The sequence below is a fragment of the Eubalaena glacialis genome, chromosome 6, assembly GCF_028564815.1.
Source record: "Eubalaena glacialis isolate mEubGla1 chromosome 6, mEubGla1.1.hap2.+ XY, whole genome shotgun sequence".
Taxonomy (NCBI): domain Eukaryota; kingdom Metazoa; phylum Chordata; class Mammalia; order Artiodactyla; family Balaenidae; genus Eubalaena; species Eubalaena glacialis.
Genome location: NC_083721.1, coordinates 60,533,889 through 60,560,634, shown reverse-complemented (window position 1 = coordinate 60,560,634; position 26,746 = coordinate 60,533,889). Strand labels below are relative to the sequence as shown.

Sequence of the window (26,746 nt, the reverse complement as noted above, 5' to 3'; positions counted from 1 at the left end):
ATTGTCTAAGGTAAAACTGGATTAGACTATAAGCCTAGCATTTTTTTTCTACTTCATTAATGTTCCTTTGGAGTATGTTTCTTTATCTCCTCCTTATCCCATCTGCCCCTTAAAATTCTGGGGAAAATGTAAAGAGCTTCATGTGTCCATAAAATGATAATTTATATATAAGGAACATAGTATTCTATATGTTAGTTTTTCCAAACAACTTAAATTCAAATGTTTTAAAATTTTAAAAGTGAAATCTTAAATATACAAACCCATAACTTATCCAGTAAATTAGATTAGAAAATACTGTTAGCGTCATCATAGTGAATACCAATTTAATCACTTCGGGTGGCATTAAAACACTCTGGTCATTTTAAGAGCAGTGTGGTTGACCTCCCATATGTCACTTCAAATCCTCTTGGCCTCTTACTTGAGCCACTAGTATGGCAACCAGTTTCAAGCAGGACTGGGCAACTGCACCTTGCCTCCTGGCTTCTGACAAGCTACAGGAACTGCTAGGCATTTGGGCATATACAACTTGGGAGAGGTGTGGGGCCGTCCTCTAACCCCCCTTCAAAGACAATTCAAAGGCACATTTCATAAGGCTCCTCAAGATCAAGCCCTAGTACTATGTTGTTTCCAACTCGATGCATCCTTGATTGGCTTTCCTGCCATCTGTTTCATTTCCCCTTCACTCCTGTTCCCTGGGATCACATCCCCAGTAAACTATTGGACGCAAGCTTTTGTCTTGGGCCATGCTTTTAGGAGAACCAGAACCAAGGCTAAGACAAGCAGTAAAAAAACACTGGCAGGCAGAAAGATGACTTTTAAGAAATTCTGTTACATATTTTACTTGGTGAATGCATATATTAAAAGTTTTTTTTTAATTTATTTATTTTTGGCTGCGTTGGGTCTTCGTTGCTGCACGCGGGCTTTCTCTAGTTGTGGAGCACGGGCTCTAGGCGCATGGGCTTCAGTAGTTGTGGTGCACGGGTTTAGTTGCTCCGCGGCAGGTGGGATCTTCCCGGACCAGGGCTCGAACCCATGTGCCCTGCATTGGCAGGCAGATTCTTAACCACTGCACCACCAGGGAAACCCTTAAAAGTTTTTTGTTTTTTGTTTTTAAGCTTAAATCACTGCTGATTAGAATAAACCAGCACTACTAACTATAAAACTGAAAACATATCCAGAATTGAATTTTCTAAAAAAGTCACAAAGTTGTTTTACAGAGTTAATTTTTTATCTAGTGCTATTGCTGTAACATTTTAATATTCAGCCTCACTTTGAAAAGCTAAGCCACTTATATGAATAGGTCAGTAGCATCTTCACAAAAATATTTTCCATTAACATTAGTTCAAAGTAAGGCTTTGTCTTTCCATTCTGAATCTTAACGAACCAATTATAAACTGTCCGATCAACTTTTTCTCTTGCCCTTTGCAAATCACTTTTCTCACCTAAAACTTTTTTTTGGTCTTTCATTAGATAAAATGTTACTTCCTCCATGACAGGATGTTTTCTGTGATAAATCTACCTGTGAATTTTGCTATATACTTGAGTTGGTTTTGCTTTACAAATACGTAGAATATGCAGATGTCCTTTTCACATTTTAATCTTCATAGCTTCTGAGGTAGAGTTACAAAAGAAGTTCAGAGAACTCAAGTAATTTGCCCAACGTCCAACATATAATAAATATGAGAACTGGAACTTGAATTCTGGTCTTCTGATTCTGAACCCTGTGAAGGTGACTGACCCCAGCCTGAAATAACTGGTATTTCCACTATGGACCGACTGAAATTTTATCAAGAATAATTTTTTTATATTCAAATAAGTTCTCTAAAAAAAGATAAGTTATAGCCATACATATAAGAATTTATCTTCAACCTATCTATTAGTGCTTAACAGAAAAGTAGCCCCTTTTTTACCTAGTCCATTGTAATATTTTTAAAAAATATACATAATAGACATTCCTTTAAAAGACAAAAACCCAATAAATAATATGGCAAACCCTTGTCTACACAGTAGGAAACAGATTTTCATTTTATGGACCTCTATATGCTCTTGTTTGTCAGTTTGTTAAAATAGGAAAAACGGCTGGTATCTCTTCTAATGAACAGCATGATTCAATCATGTATAAACCTTTCCCCCGCTGCAGGCACAAATTCATTCTTGCTTTGGGAATATGCAGGTTTTAAAGCTGAAGTGATCCTTCTGCAAGTTACAGATACACAACATTTAAAACAATGTTGAAATTCTAAGTCTTTAACTTCAGTTGGCATAGACAATTTTGAATCTTCAGCTAAACTGGAAGCCATTAGTCTTCAGATTTCCTGTTATATTTGCTATAAAGCATTTCAAGAGATGGATTCCAGAATAGGTCACAGCACTGTGGAAAAAAAAGAAAAAAAGCAAAATCATTTTCTTCCTTACTTCAGAGGTAGTAACAGATCTGAATTCATCGAACTCAAAATCTGTTTACAAACTCTTGTGAGTTCCATGTATGAAACAGAATGTCTTAATCTGTCCTACTTTTCCTCTCTTCCCCCAGCCTCTTGAAGTATTCTAAATCTGGAGATCCACATTATCGGATCTATGTCCTTCATGATTCTAAAAATTTCACATCTACTGTTTTGCCTTTTATTTTCCAGACTAAAAGTGTTTGTTTGTTTTGTTTTGTTTTTTATTGCAGTATAACTGACACATAACACTATATTAGTTTCAGGGGTACAACGATTTGGTATTTGTATATATCGCAAAATGATCACCACAGTAAGTCTAGTTAAATCTGTCACCATTTATAGTTAAAAAATATTTTCTTTTCTTGTGATGAGGACTTTTAAGATCTTCTCTCTTAGCAACTTTCAAATATGCAATATAGTATTACTGTAGTCACCATACTGTACATTACATCATCCCCATGGCTTATTTTAGAACTAGAAGTTTGTACCTTCTGACCTTCACCCATTTCTCTTACCCCCAACCTCTACCTCTGGCAACCACCAATCTCTCCTCTGCATCTATGAGCTTGTTTTGTTGTTGTTGTTGTTTTAAATTCCACATGTAAGTGAGATCACACAGTATTTGTCTTTCTCTGACTTATTTCACTTAGCATAATGCTCTCAAGGTCCATCCATTTGTCGCAAACGGCAAGGTTTCCTTCTTTTTTGTGAATGAATAGTATTCCACTTGTGTATACACAATGACCCTTGAACAACATGGGTTTGAATTGCATTTATCCATTTATATGTGGATTTTTTCGATGGTAAATACTACAGCATTACACCTGGTTGGCTGAATCCAGGGATTTGGAGAAAATGTGGATATAGTGGGTCGACTATAAGTTATACTTGGATTTTCGACTGGGCCAAGGGTCAGAGCCCCTAACCCCTAACACTATTCAAGGGTCAACTGTATAATACCACATTTTCTTTATCCATTCATTCACCGAGGGGCACTTATGTTGTTTCCATATCTTGGCTATTGAACAAACATGAACAAACATGGGAGTGCATATATCTTTTCGAATTAATGTTTTCATTTTCTTCAGATATATATCCAGGAGTGTAGTTCCTGGATCACATGGTAGTTCTATTTTCAGTTTTTTGAGGAATCTTAATACAGTTTTCCTTAGTGGCTGCACCAATTTACATTCCCACCAATAGTGCACAAGGATTCCCTTTTCTCCACATCCTTGCCAATACTTGTTATTTCTTGCCTTTTTGATAATAGCCATTCTAACAGGTGTGAGGTAATATCTCACTGTGGTTTTGATTTGCATTTCCATAATGATTAGTGATACTGAGGATCTTTTCATATACTTGTTAGCCATCTGTATGTCCTCTTTGGAAATATGTCTATTCAGATCCTCTGCCCATTTTTTAATCCGATTAATTAATTAATTAATTAATTTATTTATTTATTTATTTTTGGCTGCGTTGGGTCTTCGTTTCTGTGCGAGGGCTTTCTCTAGTTGTGGCAAGCGGGGGCCACTCTTCATCGCGATGTGCGGGCCTCTCACTATCGCGGCCTCTCTTGTTGTGGAGCACAGGCTCCAGACGCACAGGCTCAGTAGTTGTGGCTCACCGGCCTAGTTGCTCCGCGGCATGTGGGATTTTCCCAGACCAGGGCTCGAACCTGTGTCCCCTGCATTAGCAGGCAGATTCTCAACCACTGCGCCACCAGGGAAGCCCCGATTTTTTTTGTTATTGAGTTGTATGAGTTCTTTATATATTTTGGATATTAGCCCCTTATCAGATATATGACTTGCAAATATTTTCTCCCATTCAGTAGGCTGACTTTTCATTTTGTTTATAATTTCCTTTTAAAACTAAAAGCTGTGCAGAAGCTTTTAGTTTAATGTAGTCCTATTTATTTATCTTTGCTTTTGTTGCCTTTGCTTTTGGAGTCAGATCCAAAAACTGATCACCTACACTGATGTCAAGGAACTTAGGGCCTGTTTTCTTCTAGGAGTTTTATGGTTTCAGGTCTTAACATATTCTTCTGCACGTGGCTGTCCAATTTTCCCAGCCCCATTTATTGAAGAGACTGTCCTTTCCCCATTGTATATTCTTGGCTCCTTTGTAAACTAATTGCTCATAAATGCATGGGTTTATTTCTGGGCTCTCTATTCTGTTTCATTGACCTATGTGTCTGTTTTTATGCCAATACCGTACTGTTTCATTACTATAGCTTTGTAACACAGTTTGAAATCAGGAAGTGTGATGCCTCCAGCTTTGTTCTTTCTTAAGATTGCTTTGGCTATTCAGGGTCTTCTGTGGTTCCACACAGCTTTTAGGACTGTTAGTTCTATTTCTGTGAAAAATGCCATTGGAATATCTTCTGTTTTGCTTTTTATTTCCCAGACTAAAATTCTGATTTCTTTAATTTGTTCTTTTTGTCTCAAAGATTCAATTACCATGATAATGTAGACGTTTTTTCATGATTTTTTAAAAAAATCATCAGCATTATTGTGTCTATTATTAGATCTATCTTACTGTATCCATCCATATCCTTTCATCCATCTGTCAGAATGGAAGTGAACACATGGTTTCTTGGGATACGTGGACTTTTATGGAAACACTATGACGTTTATGGATACAGGTATGGTGTATACCTGTATATAAAACAGGTAAAATATTTTCTGCTGTATTGCTAATTCTCTTTTTGATAAAGTACAGCATTTTAGACTTTTTGACCAAAGCTGCCTACTTGAGAACAGCCCATAATGATTCTCAGTTATAACTGAAGTTGCACATGTACGGTTTAAAGGAGCGACACAAGTTGGATAGTCCACACACTAACTATGGCACCGTGAACTGATTTGCAACATTTCTGTTAACTCATATGATTTTCTTGTCCTTAAGACTCAGTTCTCATTTGCTTGAAAACCACAGAAACAATTATATTGTGCCTACTTATATATTTCTTCCATACCATTTATAAAAACAGACTGATCCCAGCATCAATCTTTAGGGGTCTTTCACCAATTTTATTTCTCTTCTCAGCTGGGGCAGAGTTCAGACATGAAGGTTAGCACTTAACTTTTGCCAACAGGCTTAAAGGCCAAACCCTGTTGGACTACATGTCTACCCACACTTCCGCCTTTCTCCTACCAAGATCATACAGGAAGACAAGGAAATAAAACCTGACTTACTTTATAATAATTATTCTGTGAGTAGGCCAAATTCTCTTTTGGAGGGATGTACTGGGACTTGGTCAAGCAAATAAAAGCAAGCAGTATAAACAACTCTACTTTCTGAATTGGGTTTTGAGAACTACAGAGTACAACCTGACAACTTCCTGTATGTTGTCACTGTGGTATGGTGAATGTTGAAGTTCTTGAAAGCCAGCAGCCTCCTGCGTGTGTCTCAATTCTTAAGACTTTGAGTGCTGTGTGGCTTCTGCAGTGCCTCAGTCACTTAGTGATACAGTGGCACAGTGATTCCAAGGTCATGCAGCAGAAAATGCTGGCACATCTAAAGAAGGGTATGCCTCTAAAAAGTACTGAGAATCTGATAGTTTGGGTTGTTGGCCTAACCCTGCCATTCACTGACTGACTGACCTTTGGGAAGAAAGAAACTAACATTTATTATGTGGCTAATGTGTGTCCATCAGTCACAATGCATTTTATTTAATCCTTCTAACTGTCATATTTTTTTACTCAGAAAATGAAATAAGTTGCTTAAAAGCTACTGCCAAGAAGTAGAGGAACCATGCAAAACCACGGCTGTCTGACCCTGAGGTCCATGCTTTTTTTTTTCATGCTCTTTCTATTTCAGCAAATACCTCTCTGTAACTCACTTCACTTCTCCGACTTGTAATCGTATCTGTGAAACAGGGATGCTTACTTTGTGGATCAATTAAGTGTTTTGAATGATCTAGTGACATAACCTCCCCCAAGACCATCTGTTTTCAGATAGCTCTAGTTGTTCTTAATGTCAAGCCACAATCTAGCTCAATTGATCTGGTAGCATACAGCTTATAGCAGTGTGAGACTACTGTTTGATCATTCCCTTGTTTTGAACACTATAATTCTACTAATGTAGCTCAAGAAAACATTGTCAGTTTTTCCCCAGTCCCTTTATACTATTAAACTCAGCTTACAGTCAACTAAAACATTTTTTTTCAATAAATGCCGCTGTTAGGCCATAATTTGCCCATCTTATGTTTGTTTTGCCTTTTTAGATGAAGTCTCACTTCCTTCTTATTAAATGTTTAAAAGAAACAGATATATTTCTATGACAATGCTCAGGGCTCTAAGAAGAATTAGGATTTCATTCCTGCCCCTAGGAATTTCCACTGTATATATGGGACACAGACAAATGAACAGGATAAATACTTGAATGTAAGACAAGGGGGAAAAGCATTTTGTAGGAAAGAATGAAGATGGATTTAGACTGGCATGTTCATAATTACAAACAATTTAATTGTGATCTGGATTTGTAGGAAGAAGAATGCTTAGAGGACAGTTTCATATACAACTAAGTGCTACTTGGTTTCATTATTTTCTCATAGAAACTATCATAGTGCCTCAAAAAAGTTAGAGTCAGAAAATCACAGGGAAGTGGCACTGCATTTCTGCTAGTATATAGGTTACTTACTGTACCCAAACTGTACACTGAAAAGACAAACTCATGTTTCATTGCTAAACCACATCTAATATCTCAAAAATTGCTGCTCAGGAAATAACCATCCTGTCCGCTACTGATGCTTAATTCTAACTTATACGAAGCATTTTTTCTTTGCACATCGTCCTTTAAAAGGAAAATTCTTATCCTTCACAGCCTGAATGAGCTTTCTACCATAAAGATGAGTTGTTTTTCTTTAGAATTCAGAAGGAGATGGTAGTATCTTTATTATGGCTGTCGTTTAGGTGATTTAAAAAGTAAAAAGTTTTCACTTCTACTGTGGTCTAGGGTTGAAATAGGCTGAGGTAGAAAGATCATGAAGATACTACAGGGAAGATTCAGCAAGAATCTGCAGAAAAAAGAAAGAATAGAGGGAAGAAAAAAATAAAAGTGTTGATGGGTTGTACCAATAAATTATGGCTAAGTGCATAGTCTTCCAAACTCCTCTAATTTTAAGTGATACCTCAGATACACTGATTTAATACTAAAGGTTGTTAGTACATAAAGACAATTCAACTCTTACCTTACAGGAAACAACTGAGGAAAACATCCTTGTGTTTTAGTGTCAACAAATTTCTGGATCTGAAGGACTTGTTTTAAAAGATGTCCCTTGGAAGATTTGTCAATTTTTGTCAACACCATCTGTAGGAAAACAAATATTTAAGCATTAGAAATAAAGTACAGGTGACCCTTGAACAACATGCGCTTGAATTGCAAAGGTCCACTTATATGCAGATTTTTTCAATAGTAAATACTACAATATTACACGATCTGTGGTTGATTAAATCCACAGATGTGGAATTGCCAATATGGAGGAACCCCGAATAGGGAGGGTTGACTGTAAGTTACACTTGGATTTGTGACTGCAAGCAGGGTTGGCGCCCCTAACTCCCACACTGTTCAAGGGTCAACTGTTATTTCTTAATATACAGTTTTATACATTTTAGTTACAAATTTCAATAACAACTAGGTGACCTATGCAAGTTTCTTAATCTCTCTGTACTTGTTTCCTCATCTATAAAATAAAAGCAATACCTCCTAAAGGAGTTGCTGAGAAGATTAAATGAGTTAATGTATGCAATATATAAAGCATACACTATGTAAGTTTGCTGTTTCCAATGCTTTAACTACACAGGGCCATAATATCTTGGATTCAAGACCAGTGAAAAGCACCCTGGAGCCATATTTGCAATTGCCATATGCCAAATGTTTCATACGATCACTATATATCTTGTGGTCTAAGATACAGAAGTGAATATTATTAGGTTGATCCATATAAAACCGCCAACTTATAATCATTTTTGAACTACATAATTGTTCTGCCTTATATGTAAACTTTAAAGGAAAAATTAGAAATCAGTCTATTTGTAGGTTGTAGCCACTATAGTTATATTCCAAGCTATATCGATATATAGTTATATTCCAAGTAAGCCTAGATTCTACTAGGTTCAACAGTAAATACTTTGAATAATTTACTTACTCAAAGACAATTATCAATACATACTAGAGGAAGGTCAATGCATGGATGATTACAAAATCAATTAAAAAGTAAAAGCTTGAAGTATCTGTCAGAGGTTTTCCTAGGGAATTTCTATAAAATTAAATTTCCTGACTAATCATTTATGCTTTTCAGTTATAAAAAAATTAATGATTGTAAATCAACTATACTTCAATTAAAAAAATATTAATGGCAGCAGGAGTGAGAAGCAGAAAGTGAAAGTCTTTTTTCATAAAAGCAAATACGCTGATATTTAAAAGGAGACATAATTCCTCTATCACAACTTCTTTCCCAAAGAAGAAAGGTTAATATTTCCTTAAAGTTAAAACTGAGAAAAATATATGATTCCACAAAATGGTATCTATGATATCAAATTAGGAGTACTATCACTATAATCACTTAATATAACCGGTTGGGCAATATTTGGGCTTTTTTTTTTTTTTTTTTAACTACGTAGACTATGTTTATCAATCCTTTGGCTCCTCATAACCATAAATTATCTCTAATGTTTCACAGGGCTTTTGCAAACCCCAAGAATTCCGTAACCCCAAGAATACAAAAAAGTTTCTGACTGGTAACATGGTTTGATTTGCATTAAACTCCAAAACCACTACATTTTAGTGGTTTTCAGACATTTTTTTGAAACCAAATTATAGTCAGTGGGCTCTTTTCCTTAGAGAGGAACTTTAAGACTGCCATTTTATCTGGAAAACCTACAAAGCAAAATAAATGTGGATACCAACCTACCAATCTGTATTCTATTCTAGGGTAAACAACAGTAACAACTGGTAAGATATTCTCATAAGAAATTTTGTTTTCCTTAAGAATATAAACATCCTACTTATGTGTGCTGGAGCCTACTATATTCTTGTGATGTTCTTAAATTCCAGATTAGTTTAGCAAATTTTTCAGTTGCAGTTTTGTTTACATTCTGATAAGTACTATCTGCCAAGCTGCTGTTAAGGAGCTACTAATGAGTCTTAGCAAATATTTATATTGTCATTCTAAAAAAACCAAAAAAACAAAGAAAAGCACTTAGGAACACTAAATGAACAGTTTAGAAAACTTACTTTGACTATAATTTTGAAAACTTAAAAGCTAGGAGAAGGAAAAGGGAATAAAAGTACCACAGAACTTATTTTAATATTAATGGCTGATAATTGAAAAGATTGTTTAAAAGGTACTCCTTTATCTTTTGAGGAGGCAAGACCTACTCTTTCATTAAAAAGATGTACACATGTGCACATGCACACACACACACACAGACACAGAGGGAACTTGTATTTCTAATTGCAACTATGATTCAAAAGAAATACTTACCACATAAGGTAATGCAAATTCTTCACACATTTCTATGGCAATGTTGTCGGTTTTTTGAATTCCAACAACACTATCCACTAACAAAAATGTTCTCATCAAACTATAAGAATGCAGAAAAGAAGATTAACAGCAATATAAAATATACTCATTCATTTCTTCCCCGCAACCTTCACTATACTAAGAAATTTTACTTTGAATAATTATCAATTCAAAATTTAAAAATTTCTTTAAGCAAAAGGAATTCTCAATTCACTGTGAAGTCCATCCTACAGTCCAACACGTCTCAATGTTGTTTACATTCAGTAACTAAATTCATTAATATTAATTTATTTCAATAGCATATATTGGACATAAGATATTCTGCCTAGAACTGGATACAAAGATGAGCCCCTTCCTCTAACAGCTTGAACTCTAGTGGGAGAAAAAAACAGGAACCCAATTAACTATGAGTTACCATAAAAATGTCTAAATTTTCAAATATTACTTTAAGACTAACAGATAACAGAAACCAAACACGTTATATTTTGTATCTTCTTTTGCAAGTATTTTATCTTAGTTTCTATGTAAAGCTACAACAAGCAAGGTACTTGTAAACTTGTACCTTGCTTCAAAAGGTTAACATTAATTTTTCTATATATTGTGCAATGCTTGAAACATAGACCTGCTACTTGACTACCTATGGCGACAAAAAAAGGTAGTATTTACAGAGGCTGTGATGTCAGAAGTATTTTAAGGATAATCATAATTTACTGAAGTTTATTTAAATCTGGTAACTACCACATTAACCAACAATTTTCATTTTTAAAAACAGCCAGTTTAGAGTTTGGTATAAAAAAATTAATAAAGTCTGCTGAATTACTATTGATAGTCTCAATTTAGGAAAACAATTGAATTTAAGTTTAAGCTAACTTACAGGAAAAAACTAAGCAGGCAGTATATACCTTGCTCCTAAATACTGTATTGTAGAATATTATGAGAATAAAGTGGACTTTCTAAAAAAGTCATTTGATAAAACTGAAGTGTTCATCATGTGTAGAATGTCCTAGTCATGAGAACGTTTGGGGATTCAACATAACAATTATAAGAAAAATGTTTTTCTTACTTCTTTCGTTCTTTTAGATAGGTTTCTACCATGTCAACAAAATCTTCAGGTGCTCTATAGCCATAACCTGGCATGTCCACCAATGTAAAATATTTTCCAACTTTGAAAAAATTCATTTTCTTTGTGTGGCCCTGATAAAGTAAATGGAAAAATAAAAGCTTTCTTAAAATATGTCCTTTATATATTTCATGACTCAAAATATTTTCTGTTCAATTAACAATTACTTATTAAAAACATAAAAGTATTCTGTATATAACCCTATGCTGATGATGATACAGGAAAAGAAGACAGAAGACAAGTGGCTGGAGATAAGCTTAGATGATACTACTTCTTCCCTCCAATTCATTTTTTAAAGAGAATCTATACGATTTAAGAACTTTAGAGTCCATATTAGAAATAATGTAGGCAAAATATTTTCGAGTCTTTCCTATTTCATTAGCTCCCTCTCAGTGAAAAAGTTATACTGTTCTAAATAGTACGACTGCATTAGTCAATATTCTCTGATGAACAGTATAACTCCACTTTAAAGAGGAATGAATTACGGCACAGATAGGTTAAATTAAATGCTTACTATCAGTCGTACAAGTTTGCCTAACACCTAGATGCAAAGCCTGATAGTTTATTATGCCTAGACTATAACTTTCCTAAAATCAAGATGTTTTGCATGTTTTATTAGATGGGTTTAGTGCTTTCATTAAGCATTTTTTAAAAAGCATGTACAACTGTAAAATGTGCAACTAAAACTGATGTAAAGACGATAAAAAAGTGGTTTATTCATGTGGTTTTGTGTCCATGGACATTATTAATCAGAAAAGGAAAGATTAACACAAATAACTTTAAAAGTCAATTGTTTAGAACTTAGAAGAAATATTTTCAGAGGAAAGATTTTATATATGATGCTTAGGTTCCCAGGCAGCTTTTGTGTCTACCTATAGGAAAATAATTTTAGAATTACAGATTAGGAATGTCAAGAATACATTTCTTCCATTGTCCTCTCACAGCAGAAAGGGAACAACCCTACCTAGAAGTGAGAGTTTAGCTGGGGTATTTGGCGAGGCAGGGCAGGAGGGAGTAAGGCTAGGAGAGTTAACAAATGACTACAATTGTCAGGGATGGTATCAGGGAACCAACCATAGGAAGAACTGCAGAGCAAGAGAAGACCAGTGAAGCCTCAGGGAAGGGTTCCAATGCAAGGAAACAGGGGCAGTGAGCATTGGGTTGGTGCGAACATTTTGCCAAGAATAGATAATAAGGTGAGGGGAACTGAGGTGAGTTTTGAGGAGAGGATATCTTAAATACTGGTAGAGTCTGCATTATTGAGAAGGAAGCAGAGGAAATTAGAAAACGACAGAAAGCTACTACAGCAGGCTGGCTGGGATATTAGGCACATAATTTGGCCCTGGGTAAACCGGGAAGTGCCTGATGGGTGTACATATATGAGTTAGCAAGGCATAAAAGATTACAGGAGGAAAAAATAATACATTTTAAAGCTGTTTTCTTTAAAATCAAAGTAGAAGTAGATGACCATTCTCAAAGAAGCAAATATAGAATGACACTAGAACAACTCTTTGGAAAAGACTGTACTAAGGAAGATTTCCCCAAGATACTGGCAAGACTACTAAAATAACTCCAGATACACTTTCTTTTCTTCAGAGAAATACACAGGCATTAATGAAATGTCTTACATTAGTACTTGTGTGAAAGAAATCACTTTTCTAGGAACATGGCAATGATGGTTTCTTCTACCCCCCCAACATTTATTATTCATCTTAGTCAATTCAGAGATAGTTAGATATATTTTAAATTTTAACATACCGGTTTTTTGGAGACTCTAACTTCAACCTCTGGGGCAAGTGAAAATAAAGCCTTTATTAGAGAGGATTTTCCAACATTGCTTCTGCCTATAAAACACACCTTATACAAGCAAAAAGAAGATAATTGAGTACTAGTTTATATATATATTACTATATAATGTATTAGCTGCAAAAATCTGTGAATACTACTCAGTCTTGCCTAACCATAAAAAGTGGCTTATGGTTAGTCAAACCTCAAATTCTAATAGACAGCTACTATCTACTAAATGATTTCAATGTGGCAGGTACTGTTTTAAAAGCACTTAACATATTTTCTTATTTACTTTTTACAATATCTCTATGAGACTGAAAATATTCGTATCTTCATTTTACAGGTGATACAACTAGAGGCAGAGAGAGGTTAAATAACTGGTCCAAAATTATACAGCCAGAAAGTGAAGAAACTGGAATCTGAACTCAGGGCATCTACATCCAGAACCTGTGCTTTTAATTACACTATGCCACTCAAGAATATCTGCAACATTTATTAAGAATTTCATATTTACAAAGCTTTTTTGAAGTTAAAAACTAGACGCGTTTCAACAAAACTGGCTCTACATTTGGAACCCCATTTCCCCACAAACTCTCAAAGTACACCATAACACCATTATAATTACTCCTTTCTCTTGACCTTTCTTGTTCCAATTAAGCTTTTCTCCTTTAGTCTGAATGTAGAAAGCAACAAAATATTCCTAATATTAACCATTAATACACATGGCTCGTCTTTTTAATACAGTATTGAAGAGAGTACATTTCCAATCAGTGCTTCTAAATGAGGGCGGTACCGCCCCCTGGGGTGTTTTAGAAATTTGTAAGCGCATTTTTGGTTATCAATAGGATTGGGTGGCATTTAGTGGGCAGGGGCCAGCAATGCTACATATTTTGCAAAACTGGGGTCAGTCCTTCAGAATGAATTGATTTGGGTCCTGCAAAAATTTCAAATGCTCTCCCAGATTAAATCCAATGATAATATACAGATAATAAAACTGAATTAAAAAGCCAATTACACAAAAAGTCCAGTAATTTAGAAAATTGAAAATCGATGCTATCTCAAAATCATTAAGTGATTTATGTACTCTTAAATTATTACAGCAGTTCTAAATATATTAGCAGAAAAGTTTCAGTGCAGTGGTACCGTTATCACAAGTATGTAAGGAGGTCAGAGCCTTCATTTAACAGACAGAACAAAATAGTAAACTGCAGGACATGAATAAAATGCACACTCACTGAATTTCACTTTAGTTGTTTTAAAAAATCTTATACATTATTGCCATCTATATATAAATTTTTTTCGCCACAATAGGAAATTTAGATTGGGTGAAAATTACGTACTGATAAGAATCACTTCATTTGTGAAACTACTATACTTTTCATATTCTTCACTTTGTCTAATTTGTCTCGGCATATATTCTCTACTGCAATTAATTAGAAAAAAGATAGTTAATTTTTTAAACGCCTTTTAAAGTCTTTTATATTCACTATCAAAATAATTAAAACTATATCTGCTTACTTTGTTATAATAATGATATGCGTCCACAGAAAGTTAGTAAATCTCTCCGGTTTGCTGACAAGAAAGAGGTGACAGCAAAATCCCAGCCCAAGTCCTCAGCACCCGCATCCGGCTGCCGTTCTCACCTCAGGACGGCGGAGGTCCGGGGCGTGGTCGAGACGCACGGCGGAGCTGAGGTACTCGATGCGGTTCCGCGAGGAGGCCGTGAAGACGCTCTCCGCCCTCGCGATGTCATCCAGGCTCGGGTCGAAGATCTTCAAGTGAAGGTCGGGCCTCGAGCCCGGGACAAAATGCCGCTCGAGTTCTTGCAGTGGGAACACGAGCTTCGTCAGTTGCTTGCTGGGCAGCCGTAGAACCTCCGCGAAGGCCTGGGACGTGCAGTAAGCTCGTCTTCCGCTCCCCAGCTCTGCCCCCACCGCAAACAGCCGGCCCACGTCAAGCCGCAACCGGCGTGCTGCCATTTTCCTCTCCTAGAAGCCCCGCCTCGGGCCTTCGTTCCGAAGGTCTGAACTGCGCGTACGTGACCCCGCTCCCGTTATGCCTGCCGGGAATTGTAGTCTCCGCTGGCCTCGCTGGTTCCCGCTTAAGCTCTTCGCGTACAGAGAGGCGGAGGCAGGTGTTGCTTCGTAGGGGGAAAAGAGTTCGCTGGGTGCCTTTCACACTCTGGCCCTGACACCTGTGCCTTTGACTTGTATGTCGCTGTGGGGAGGCTGTTTAACGATTTTCAGAGGTGAAGAGACATATCTGGCTGTGTGAGCCTTGAGGCTCAAATGAAGAAGAAAACGTGTGAAGCTCTGGTGGATTTCAGGCCGGTTTGCTCTTCACAGTTTCTGGTTGTCTCACGGACGTTGACGTTGTACAAATCACTAGGAAAAACACTTTCGCAAAAATGAAAAGGGCTGGTGAGAAATGTAGTTGAAAAAGCTCCTGTTCATATTTCATTCAGCCTTCTCTATAATTGCAGGAAATGTCATTAAATTTTAGAGATTTCTTACAGAATAAAAGAAAAAAAGTTTGCACAGGTGTTCGAGTTGTTTCATTGAAGTTACGTAATGACATCTTATTTCAAAAGTTTCTTTTCAAAGCAGTTCAAACCGATCACTGCTGGAATGGGAGATACAGGGATCATGATAAAATGAATATCTGTAAGATATTCCTGCTTAAAAGACGATGGGTCTTCTAAAACCTTAGCAGCAAACAGCATACCAATGTTAACGCACGGTCTTTTGAGCGATTCCCCAGGTTGTTCAGTGACTAATAAGGGCAATTCTTGAATTAATGTTACACAAAAGTTAATGAACAGGACCAACGACTTGGAGAGTAGCCTGACCTGCCGGCCGGCTAATTTTTTGTTGATCTTTGCATTAGGCTTTGAGGCTTTCCTCCTTCCCCTAGTCTCACTCCTCCAAAGAAAACACTTCATTGTAAACATCCAGACATTTTGGATATATATATTACCATGTATGTATTTTAACTCAACATACTGTTCTAAAGCCTTTAAAATTTTTTAAACAATATATTTGGAAGTCTTTTTATATCAATACGTACCGACCTACATGATTGTTTTTTTTTTACGAAAAACAAACAAACCCTAAACTACCATAAAAACACAAAGTCCTCATTCACTCCAAGCACTAGTTAGATATGAGAGGGTGGCCTCTTCTCTTGTTATCATTGTTCACATGTGGTTTTCACATTGTCATAGTAACATTTTCCTACATGATTGTTTTTAATGGAGGCATATTATTCCGTTTATTTCTCCAGTGTCTTATTGATCACTAATTAGGTTTTGTTATTACAGTGCTACAGTGAGCACTCATGAATAGATATCTTTGCACACTTGTGGAAGTAGGATAAATTCCTAGAAGAGGACTTGATAGGTGCATAAGGTGTGTGCACTTTTATTTTTCATATTTCTGTAGAAAAATCATCTAAAGAAATTGCAACAAATTACTCCCTAATAACAGAGTATTCTAGCATCAAAACAGGCATTATAAAAGTAGGGTATTATAATGTTATATAATATTGCCATACATAGATGAAAAAATTAAAAAAATTATTTTTTGTTTTAGTTAATATTTTCCTGATTATTAAAGAGGATAAACATATTTTGAGAGTTTGTTTGGTCATTTGTATTTATTTGTTGTAAACATCATGTTTTCTATTAGGTTATTCACTTTAAAAAATTTGATTTGTAATAACTGTTTCGTTATTGAGAATGTTGATCTCTTGTCTGTCATGTTTTAAAAATATTTTTCCCAACTTGTTTACTTTTGACTTTCTAATAGTACTTTTGATTGTACAGATTTTTAATTTGTAGGTGGCTAAGCTGAACAGTCTCTTATGTATTCTAAGCTTTATGTTATGTTTAGAAAAATTTTCTAAGATTATAAACAAATGAACCTATCTTTTCTTCTAGTAGTTTAATTTTTTTTACAGTTAAATATTTAATATAATTGCAATTTGTTATAATGAAAAGAGTCTGCTAGGAATTCAGCTTTATTTTTTTCCAAATGGTTAGCCATTTGTCTCAACAATATTTATTAAATAGTCTATCTTTTCTTCACTGAATGTGTATGTGGGTACATTTGCAGACAACTCTGAACTTTAAAAGTGCTTTCATATGTGCCATTTCATTTCTAACTTTGGGGTCCCAGGTGTGGAGATAAACCCGAGCATGAAGGACTTTTGCCAATTCTTACAAGGGTTTGAGAGGTGTTCAGGGATTAATAGACATCACAGTACTCGTTTTGTAATCCTGCATGGGACATTCATAGCTGTGAGGGCTGCTAGTCAGAGGGAAAAAGCTAGAAACCGGAGGAATTAGTGTAGGGGAAATAACTCCGTGTGGAGCTGCAATGGAAATCATAGGGTACACAGGGAATTGTCAAAGTCCAGGAAAATCAGGCCAAATCAGTATTGAAGGGAATCCAGTCTGGTGGATGAATGTTGTAATAGTATTATCTGTTTTCTGGCAATATTCTGCCTCTGACTGTGGGCAGCATCTTGGTTCCAGGTGGTCTGTCTGCATGAAGTAGTACCCTAGCTAACGGTTTTGGATTGGGAGTCAGGATCCTCCTGGATAGGCAGGGTGTCAGGGATACCATTCAGAATAGGATTTAAGTCCTAGTGGGAAAAAGGAGTGTGAATTAGGAAACCAAGCAGCTACTTAGTCATGCAGATTCCATAGACATAACAAGGATGTGAGATAGGGCTTGAATTGATCTAAGGGCATCTTAGCACTCCTCCCAGAGAACTGTGGAAAACCCACACTTGGTTTAGTTCCACAGCACTGAGGTCAAGACATACTCACTAAGCTGTGGTACCCCAGGGAGGCTGATAAATGAGGACTGTATTCATGAACTGTACTGTTCTGTACTCCTTCCTGTATAATACTGTAGTGTACATTATCTAATACTGAGAGTGATAAGGCACCCCTGGTCAATTCCACCATTTGTTCATTCATCAAATATTCGTGCTAGGCACTGTACTAAGAGCTGGAGGTATAAGACAGTAAATGAAACAAAAAAGTTTCTGTTCTCATATGTTATGGTCTTGAGACAGTAAGTAAAATAAGGGTATATTAGATAATGAAAAATGCTTAGGAAAAAGCTAAAGCTGGGTAGGGAGGTTAGATGTGTATGTGTGTAGAGACATAGGAATGTTGCCATTTTAGTGTGATCTTCACTGATAAGGTGACTTTTGAGCGCAGATGTTAAGGAAGTGAGGGAATAACCATATGATTATCTGGGAGAAGTATTCCAGGTACAAGTGTGAAGGCTCAGAGACAGGAGTGTGTATGGCTTGTTTGAAGAATTAGCAAGGAGGCCAATGTGGCCAGGAGGGAGTAAAAAAGATGGATGCTGGCAGTGACTCTAGCCAGCTTTGGCTTCGATATAGACATTTGAAGTGAATGTATGCATAAGTTATTTTTAGCCGGTTGGCATCCCTTGTGTAGGGAGGACCCTCCTACATCCACTCTATGTGGTTTTAATGGGCCCATCAATTAAAGAACTCCACTCTTCTGGTCGCAGGAGGTGGGCTTTGGTTATACATTGTGTGTATTATGACAATAACGATTACTTGGGTAATGTGCAGGTGATCGCAACCAAGCCAGTCATTATGTTAAAGTTGGACAGGCAGCTGGCTCTACCATTAAACCTGTGTCATGATGTTGGAATGTGAGGCCAACACTCATGATGGCTGATGGCTATTCTTCACTGCTACATGAAGGATACCTATGGGGATTTAAGAGGGAATGAAGCTAACACAGAAAGAAAAACAGTATTGAGAGGTGGGGATGGGAGGTGGCGTGACTCCTGATGACCTGTGTTGAATATCATGTTCTCTGTCCCTCTGCTGTCCAATCACACAAGTCAGTATGCTCCTCTCCTTGTTTACTGAAACTGATTTGACTTGGATTTGATGGCAGCCAAGAGTCCTGTTTAATAGAGATTTTAAGATGATGTGTGGTTCCTTGTGTAAATTCAGAGCCCTCAGACTACCATGCAGGATAGCTGGAATGTCCTATGTAAATTTCAACCCTATTATAGAGGAGTCATGGTAAAGCTTTAGGGCTTAGATTGCCTGTGGCTGCAGGTTAAGCAGGGCCAAACTATTACCCTTCCTTAATGTAACAGCTGGACTTTAGGAGGCTTAAGAATCTTCCTTCCACTCAGGATATTTCCTCATCCAGTGGATATTCATGATCTTTGGTAAAGGTCAGTAATCTGGTTATGTTATGAAAATTAGCAGAGTTCAGGATGTGTTTATAGTCATCCTTCTGAGAAAAAGTACCTTCTGTTTGACAGCTTAGGAGGTAGTTCACCACAAAGTTAACAAGATTTTACTATTTAATATGATTTGGGAAGGTATTACATACTTTATACACACTCCTTAGAATCAGCTTTCATTGCTAAAACCTATCTGACCTAAATGCTATAGTTATACTGTCATGTTTATCTAATAAGAATGGAAGGAACATAGGTAGAACAGGGGGTGGGATCTTACCATTAGGACAGGATCATCTCAGTTATTCCTTCAGTGATGTCTGTCTCTATAACGAACCTTCATAGAATTCAGAGTGATCTCAATTTATGTCCAAGTCCTGTAAGTGTTAAGTTTAGAGAATCCATCAAAGACATGAAGAAGGAAAACATTGTAGGCAGAATCGGTGACATCAGAGAGTTAGCAAGCATAGAATACACATAGATTAACTCTCATCCTAGGCTAGAAATGGTTTGAAAGCTCTAACAGAAGCAAGGGCAGAGATTCTAGGAAAACGCAGAGAGAGGTAATGGATTAGGTCTCAGTGTCCAATTTACACAAGACCTTTTCCTACCATACTTTCCCCCTTGTTTTAAACAACAGTAATTAACGTTTATTGATTGCGTGCCATGCCAGGAGTTGATCTGGGTGTCAGGAATCAGAAAAACATGGTTACAATCTAATTTGGATCTCAAAGTCTTGTATTAGGAAGACACATTGTATGAATGAGAGTAACATGGAAGAGCTTTCCACGTGTAACTTAGATTGCTTGAATTGTAATAACTACTGTCTGAGTGAATGCTATAAACTAAAAATGCATTTAATTATACTTTTTAAATTTTTCTGTGCAACAGCTGATTAAAAAATTAAATTACATATCACCTAACATGTTGACCCAAATTTACGGCACACATATGTAACATGATGTATGATTTGTCCACCTAATTTCCTAATTAGGTTATAAATTGTTATTCTTGAAATTTATTATTTGACCATCATTCAAGAAACAACAGAGACATAATTCTTATAATCCTCTTCTTTGGGAGCTCATCAATCACTTAGTTTCAGTTTATATTTCATTAATGTATCTTTAGAGAATATCTCTAACAGAGAGATATTTTTTTCCTTCAGAGAAGCTTTTTGAGCCTTCTTTTAAGGTTATGCCTACTGTACTAACAGATTTCTAGAAAGATCTGGAGATTAAATATCAGACCTTGATCATGTGTAGGAGGTGAGTTCTTAGAATGATTTGGGTTTGGAGGAGGAGGAGTGTAGAGCTTCACTTCCTTCAAGGTTGTTTTTCTCAATAAAGAGAAAAACAGTTGTTTTATGTAGTCAGTTGTTCTCACTTGTAACTGCATATTTGCTCTCTCTGCCATACTAGTGCTATTAAAATATTTTAGAACTCTCTTCAACTTGTGTTTTTATATTATTCAGTTTTTATTTTTTTGTTGTTGGAAAAAAGCATTTTGCTGTTCTCACAGATAATTCATAAACATTTTAATTCTTATTACCTATTAGGCAAGATCATTTTGATGGGCAAGTTTACATTGTATCAATAGTATACCTCTAATTTATATCTTCATTGCCTTACTGGAAGTGAATGGTGTGTTCTCTGGCACCCTGAATAGATGAGATGACATTCCAGAGGCAGAGATGTTGAGATAGATTCAGGTTCTTTAACTCACTTACAGGTAGATTGTGTCAGTGGTCCCCAAGACTACTCCCCAAATTTGGTGATTCACTAGGTGGGCTCACGGAACTCAACATATGGGTGTACTCATGGCTATGATTTATCCAAGTGAAGGGATACAAAGCAAAATTGGTAAAGGGAAGGGCACTCAAGGTGAAGTCTGGAGGAAACCAGTCACAAGCTTCTACGAGTCCTCTCCCAGGGGAGTTGCACAGGATACACTTAATTCTGCCAGCAATGAACTATAATGACACGTGTGAAATGTCCACTGGGAACATTCACCTGAGCCTAGGACTCCAGTGTTTTATCATGGGCTGGTCATATAGCACATAGTGCTTGTGTGGCTGACTGTGGTCACTGAAATTCCAGACTCACAGAAGGAAAGCAGATGTTCAGCCTAAACCACATTGTTTGTACAAACAGTTTAGGTCCACTGAGCCACTGTTATCATTTAGGGGACGTTTCCTAATCAAGTTCTCAGATGCCAATCTTGCAAGCAAGCCTTTTTAAGGATAGCAGTCACAGGCCTGCTATGTTAACTCTTTTCTGCACATAGATTAAAAGGTTAAAAAAATTTTTTTTAATGAGGAGTTTCTTATCTGCACTTGTTGTGAGATCATATGCTTGTAGAAAAGCTATATTTCAGGTTTTGCTCTAAATACAAATGACTTTTCTAGAGATTTTTGAGAAAGGTGGGACAAACCTGCTCTAGTCATTTGAGTGAAACATGGCAAAACTAGAACTCTTTATGCTGAAGGAGGTTATAATCAACATTGCTGTGCCATCTACCTGTCATGAAGTATGGAGACCCTAAGAGCAGTGCAGTTAACATTAATGGTTGAATTGGTATGAACAGCAGAGCCTAGGGTAACTAAGTGAATCCTGGGGTATTTAGCTGCAGTTGAGTGCAGTTAGGTTCTGGAATATTCCCTCCAACCTCCTTACTCACCCTCCTTCATGAGCTGGACAATACATTTCAAAGAATGTTTTGTGATTACTTTTAGAAAGGATGCTTGGATAGAAGTACAAGGCAGTTACCTGATAGGCAGATCTCATGGGTGGAGGGCATAGAAGGAGTGGCTGAGCCCAGAATGTAATGCAAGATGGTCTTCATGCTGTGGGGTACCCCTCTACTGCCCAACTACTACAAGCTAGGGCTTAATTCACTCTTCTCACCCTGTATCTGTATCTGTTATTTGCCAATGTAGCTAACTGATTTTACCATGATAATATGAGCTCACAAACGTACATTACAAACCCACAAGCCAAAAAAAAAAAAAGATAAAAGTAAAAAAAAAATCATTCTAGAGGTAATCAGAGTGAACAGATCTGGTAGACAAAGAATTTAAAATAAAACCAGTAAATATTCACAGAGAGATAAGGGGGAACATGAAAAACATGAAACAGGAAGCTTCAAACAAGAACCAATTGGAGATACTGGATATGAATGTATTATTATTGAAGTAAACATCTCAATGGATGGGCTTGATAATTGAATAGCAGAATGAATACAGCCAAAACAAATGGTGAGCTGTATGATCAAGTTAAAGAACAGTCTAGGAAAGTGCTGGGGAGGGGTAATAAAATGAAACATAAAAAAATTAAGAGCTGTGGGGAGTAGAAGAAGAAATGTTAGTATCAGTATTATTGGAGTCACTGTAAAATAAATGGAGAAAAGTTAGTATTTTAAAAAATAATTATTGAAAAAATTTCCAGAATGGGAGATGTGAAACCTTAGTTTGAAAGGGCTCATACAACAGAATAGATGAAAGAAACTTTATGCCTAGTCATATGAAATTAACATTTTAGAGCACCAAGTACAAAAAGCAAATGTTAAAAATTTCCAGAGGATAAATGCAAGTCAACTACCAAGCAATAGGAGTCAGATTAAATCTTCTGGGTAGCAGCACTGAATGCGAGAAAATAATAAAGTAGCATTACTAAAGCACTGGAGAAAATGAACATCAAGCTCAGTATATTTTATTGTTGACTAAATAAGCAATGACACACAAAAGCATATTCTAACAACCCAGAACTAAAACTCTAGTCTAAACCACTGCTACTCTAAGTGCAAGTCCAAGAAGTGTTTGTTATCCATCTGGATGAGACAAGAAGCACAGGAAGGAATATAAATGAATACACCGCTTCCTTTTTTTTTTTGATAATATCTTGTTAGGGAAAAAAAAAAAAGTAAGCTGGACTAAACTGTGTGCTTAGAAATACAGATGATTTAGACTCTGGCACAAAGTTCTTTTTTCTAAAAATATCAAAACTGATATCAAACAGTTTGTAGACTAGTGCTGGTTCAGGGACCATATTTTGAGTAGCCTGTTTGCAGAGGATATCATTATGAGGTGTGTGTGTACTGGAGGTGCACAAGACCATAGGAAAATGAACATGAGCTTGGGTATTTGTCTTGGCTTCGTGGTGGAAAGAAGTTTTAGATATTGATAAACTTTAAAACTTTATAGAAAAAATAAGCATAAATCTGAATCTTATTAAGTTGGGCTATCCACTGTAAGAATAAAAATAGGATGTAGATCTTTTAAAATAGAATAAGAAAATGGAATTCTTCTAACAGGAGTATTAGAAAAAGATGTGTAAATTTTAAAAGTATGGTAAATAGATAACTGGAAATAAGATGGCTGAAATATGATCTAATATCACAGCAATATAATAAATATAATTAGTTTAACCCATAAAATGATACGATTCTCACATTGGTAAACAACAAAAACAAACACAATGAAAATGCAATGTTCAAATTCATTAGGTAATTCTATATGCTGTCTTTGAGACAAAGTTTAAAATAAAATATGTAGCCTTTTAACTTCTTTTAAACTATTGGAAGCAGACAGATGGGGTGGGCCCGAGCCAGGAGGTAGCTGAGGTGATTAACATCTTGAATATAAGGAACTTCAATATATCAACAAAAATTATAGTTAACTCAAGTAGAAAGAGAAAAGGCTAGGCAAAGCACATTAATGGTCAGTTTACTGAGGAGGAAAACTGAATTGTATAGAAACAAGAAAAGGATTTATGACATAATTACACAACGGCTTATGAATTATATATGTTTTATGACTCTTTCAAACATAGATAGACCATCAAGAGAAGACTCAGACTTACATACTAGTAATTGAATTTGACCATCTCTGATATTTTGCCAACATTTGGCCTTATACAAATCATAGGTTTACATTTTAAAACTTTTTTGCTTTGAAGTTCTATTTGTTAAGGTAGGAGGATAAAACACACTTTATTTAACAATTTGTTAGCTTGACTTATAACTTTAAAATATTTAGACATGTGCTATGTGGGCCTCCATCTGTACTCTCATGTGGGCCCAACAAATATTAGGAGTGGACTGATAAAGGAGAAAGAATAATAAAAGAAAATCATAGCAGGCCTTTGTACCTATTGTGGAAGACTATACAAGCATAACACTGGTTAAACAGTGTATTAATTTTCTGTTGCTGCTGTAACAAAATACAGCAGTTTAATGGCTTAAAACAACTTTTGTCTTACAAATGTATTGTCTTACAGTTCTGGAGGTCAGAAATCTGAAATGCCTTTAACTGGGCTAAAATCAAGGTGTCAGCAAGGCTGTGTTCCTTCTAGACGCTCTAGAGGAGAATCTGCCTCTTTGCCTTTTCCAGCTTCTACAGGCAGCCTGCCTTCCTTGGCTCTTGTCTCCTTTCTCCATCTTCAAAGCCAGCAATGTAGCGTCTTTCACCCCTCTGACTCTGAGTTGCTTCCTTCCCTCTTTCCCCTATAAGGGTCCTTGTGATTATATTGGACGCAACTAGATAATCCAAAATAATTTCCCCATTTTAAACTCCTTAACTTAATCACATTAGCAATGTCCTTTTTGCCATAAGAAACCTATTCACAGGTTCTAAGGATTAGGATGGACATGTTTGGGGGAAACATTGTTCTGCCTACCACAAATGGAGAGTGGGAATGGGAAGGCAGGTAGAAATTGGAGCATTTGGAGGAATAGTTTCATTTTTTACTTTATATAACTTTGTGCTACTGTTTAAATTGCTTTCGCAAAGAAGATACTACTTTTACAATAATAACCATTAAAAGTATATTTTGATCCCTCTCCATTTTTTGTTTCTTTTTATAGAAAGTATATTTTATATCATGCATCTCTTTGCCTTTTAGGAGAATTATTTCAAATGGCCTCTTAAAGTCATTGTGTTTAATCCCATTTAATAGAGATACAAATTGGTGTATATAGAGCATAACTGAGTTACCTAATTTTTATACTTGAATAAAGGGACAATCTTTTGGAAGAAGAATAACAGTGGAATAAGAGACTATAAATAAGATTTTTAAAAAGATTCCTTTCAGCATGTCACTTCCCCAAAACTAGTTCCAATCTGTGTATTGAGTCTGATTCTCAATAATACTGATACCCCAGGGCTCAAGGAGTTGTTATTTGCTTCCAAATGGGCCCAAGTTAAAATTTAAGTTAAATACCTGATGACATATTCCTGGGAAAGCTTAACTCTTTTAGCGGTAGTAATAGTTTATTTCTCTTTTTTTCTTGATCCTCTCATGTCAGCAAACCAAATTTAAGCAGTCATAAAATGCATTAATTATCTTAGAAGAGAGATTATTTAATACATGCACAATGGACAAAGATAAAAGCAGCCTACCCTTCACATCACTGCCCACATCCCTTCTCCCAAATGTATCTCCCAAGACATTCTAATGGTCCAGGTTTCCTCCCTCTGGATGCAGGTGCCTCACGATAGATACTGTGGTGATGATTTGCTTTGGAAGATGGAAGCGTGGCTGCTGTGTTCCCACTGCCATTGGTTCTGGGGTTTTCATTTTGAAAAATTAGGGTTTATATATCAACAGGTGGTGAAGCTCATCTCTGATTCATTCTCCCCAAGGTTGGTGCATCTCCAGCAGGAGCTCAGTCATAATTGGCTTAGGACAAATTTGTTAGAACCAGGGCACCACTTCTTATAGGTATGATTGCTTTATCATGTTCACCTAAGTAAAATATAGCAACACTAAACCAGATAGATCTTATCTACTTCCTTTTTTTGATACAGAGCATTCAACATCCAAACAGTCTCATAACCTTCTCCCCCACCGACAAATGTGAGATGATCATAAAAATATTCCTTAGAAGATTCCCCTAGACATACTTTCAAGTCATACTAAACCACTCCAAAATTATTGGCAGTATATTAAATAAGATGAATTAAAGCATACAAGAAAGAAACATCACTAGTAGGAAAATAGTCACAGAAACATAATTTAGACAGATATTAATACAGCATAAATGATTTCAAGGAAAAATAATGTAGGACTTATGACTTTTAAAATTCTTAAATTTGATGTATGGAATATCTGAGCTTTTATGTTTCATTAACATAGTCAAGTCTACAAGTGACCAAAATAAACAAAGATTTTAATAGAGCAGATTGCAGAAAGTTGTGATAAAATGGAGCAGCTACCAAATGCAAGGGTTCTTCAGCTTCTGGTATCTGTTTATCTTTTTGCTACTGCCCACAAGTTAAATTTTTAAAAAAGTGCTTTTGAATTAAGAACTTTAGTCTCTCTCTCTTTTTTTTTTTCTGATCCAATACAGTGGAGATTGGTAGAATGGCCAAGTTAGGAAATCTTTTTTTTTAAAGTTAATTTAATTAATTAATTTTTTTATACAGCAGGTTCTTATTAGTTATCTATTTTATACATATTAGTGTATATATGTCAATCCCTATTTCCCAATTCATCACACCACCACCACCCCCCGCCACTTGGAAATACTTTAAAGGAGGAAACAAAAAGACTTGCTGATGGATTGTGAGAGATAAGGAAAAGTAAAGAATCAAAGGATGGGACTTCTATATCCGGTAATGGCA

General features: G+C 36.1%; 1 protein-coding gene across 1 annotated transcript; it reads right to left on the bottom strand.

Moving 5' to 3' along the window:
* Positions 1–346: 346 nt before the first annotated feature.
* On the bottom strand, positions 347–14,856 carry GTPBP8 (GTP binding protein 8 (putative)). Its single transcript, XM_061193077.1, has 6 exons — positions 14,521–14,856; positions 12,848–12,946; positions 11,033–11,163; positions 9,931–10,030; positions 7,636–7,754; positions 347–2,371 (listed from the first exon to the last, which is right to left on the bottom strand). The coding sequence occupies exons 1-6, from the start codon at positions 14,854–14,856 to the stop codon at positions 2,281–2,283; spliced, it is 876 nt and encodes a 291-aa protein (XP_061049060.1). The 3' UTR covers positions 347–2,280.
* Between the last annotated feature and the right edge of the window lie 11,890 nt (positions 14,857–26,746).

Coding starts and splice junctions, on each gene's coding strand:
- GTPBP8 (XM_061193077.1), bottom strand. CDS start 14,856: ATGGCAGCACGCCGGTTGCGGCTTGACGTGGGCCGGCTGTTTGCGGTG. Junction 10,031..11,032: donor TATCTAAAAGAACGAAAGAA/GTAAGAAAAACA, acceptor GCATTCTTATAG/TTTGATGAGAACATTTTTGT. Junction 7,755..9,930: donor AATTTGCATTACCTTATGTG/GTAAGTATTTCT, acceptor GTTTTCCTACAG/ATGGTGTTGACAAAAATTGA.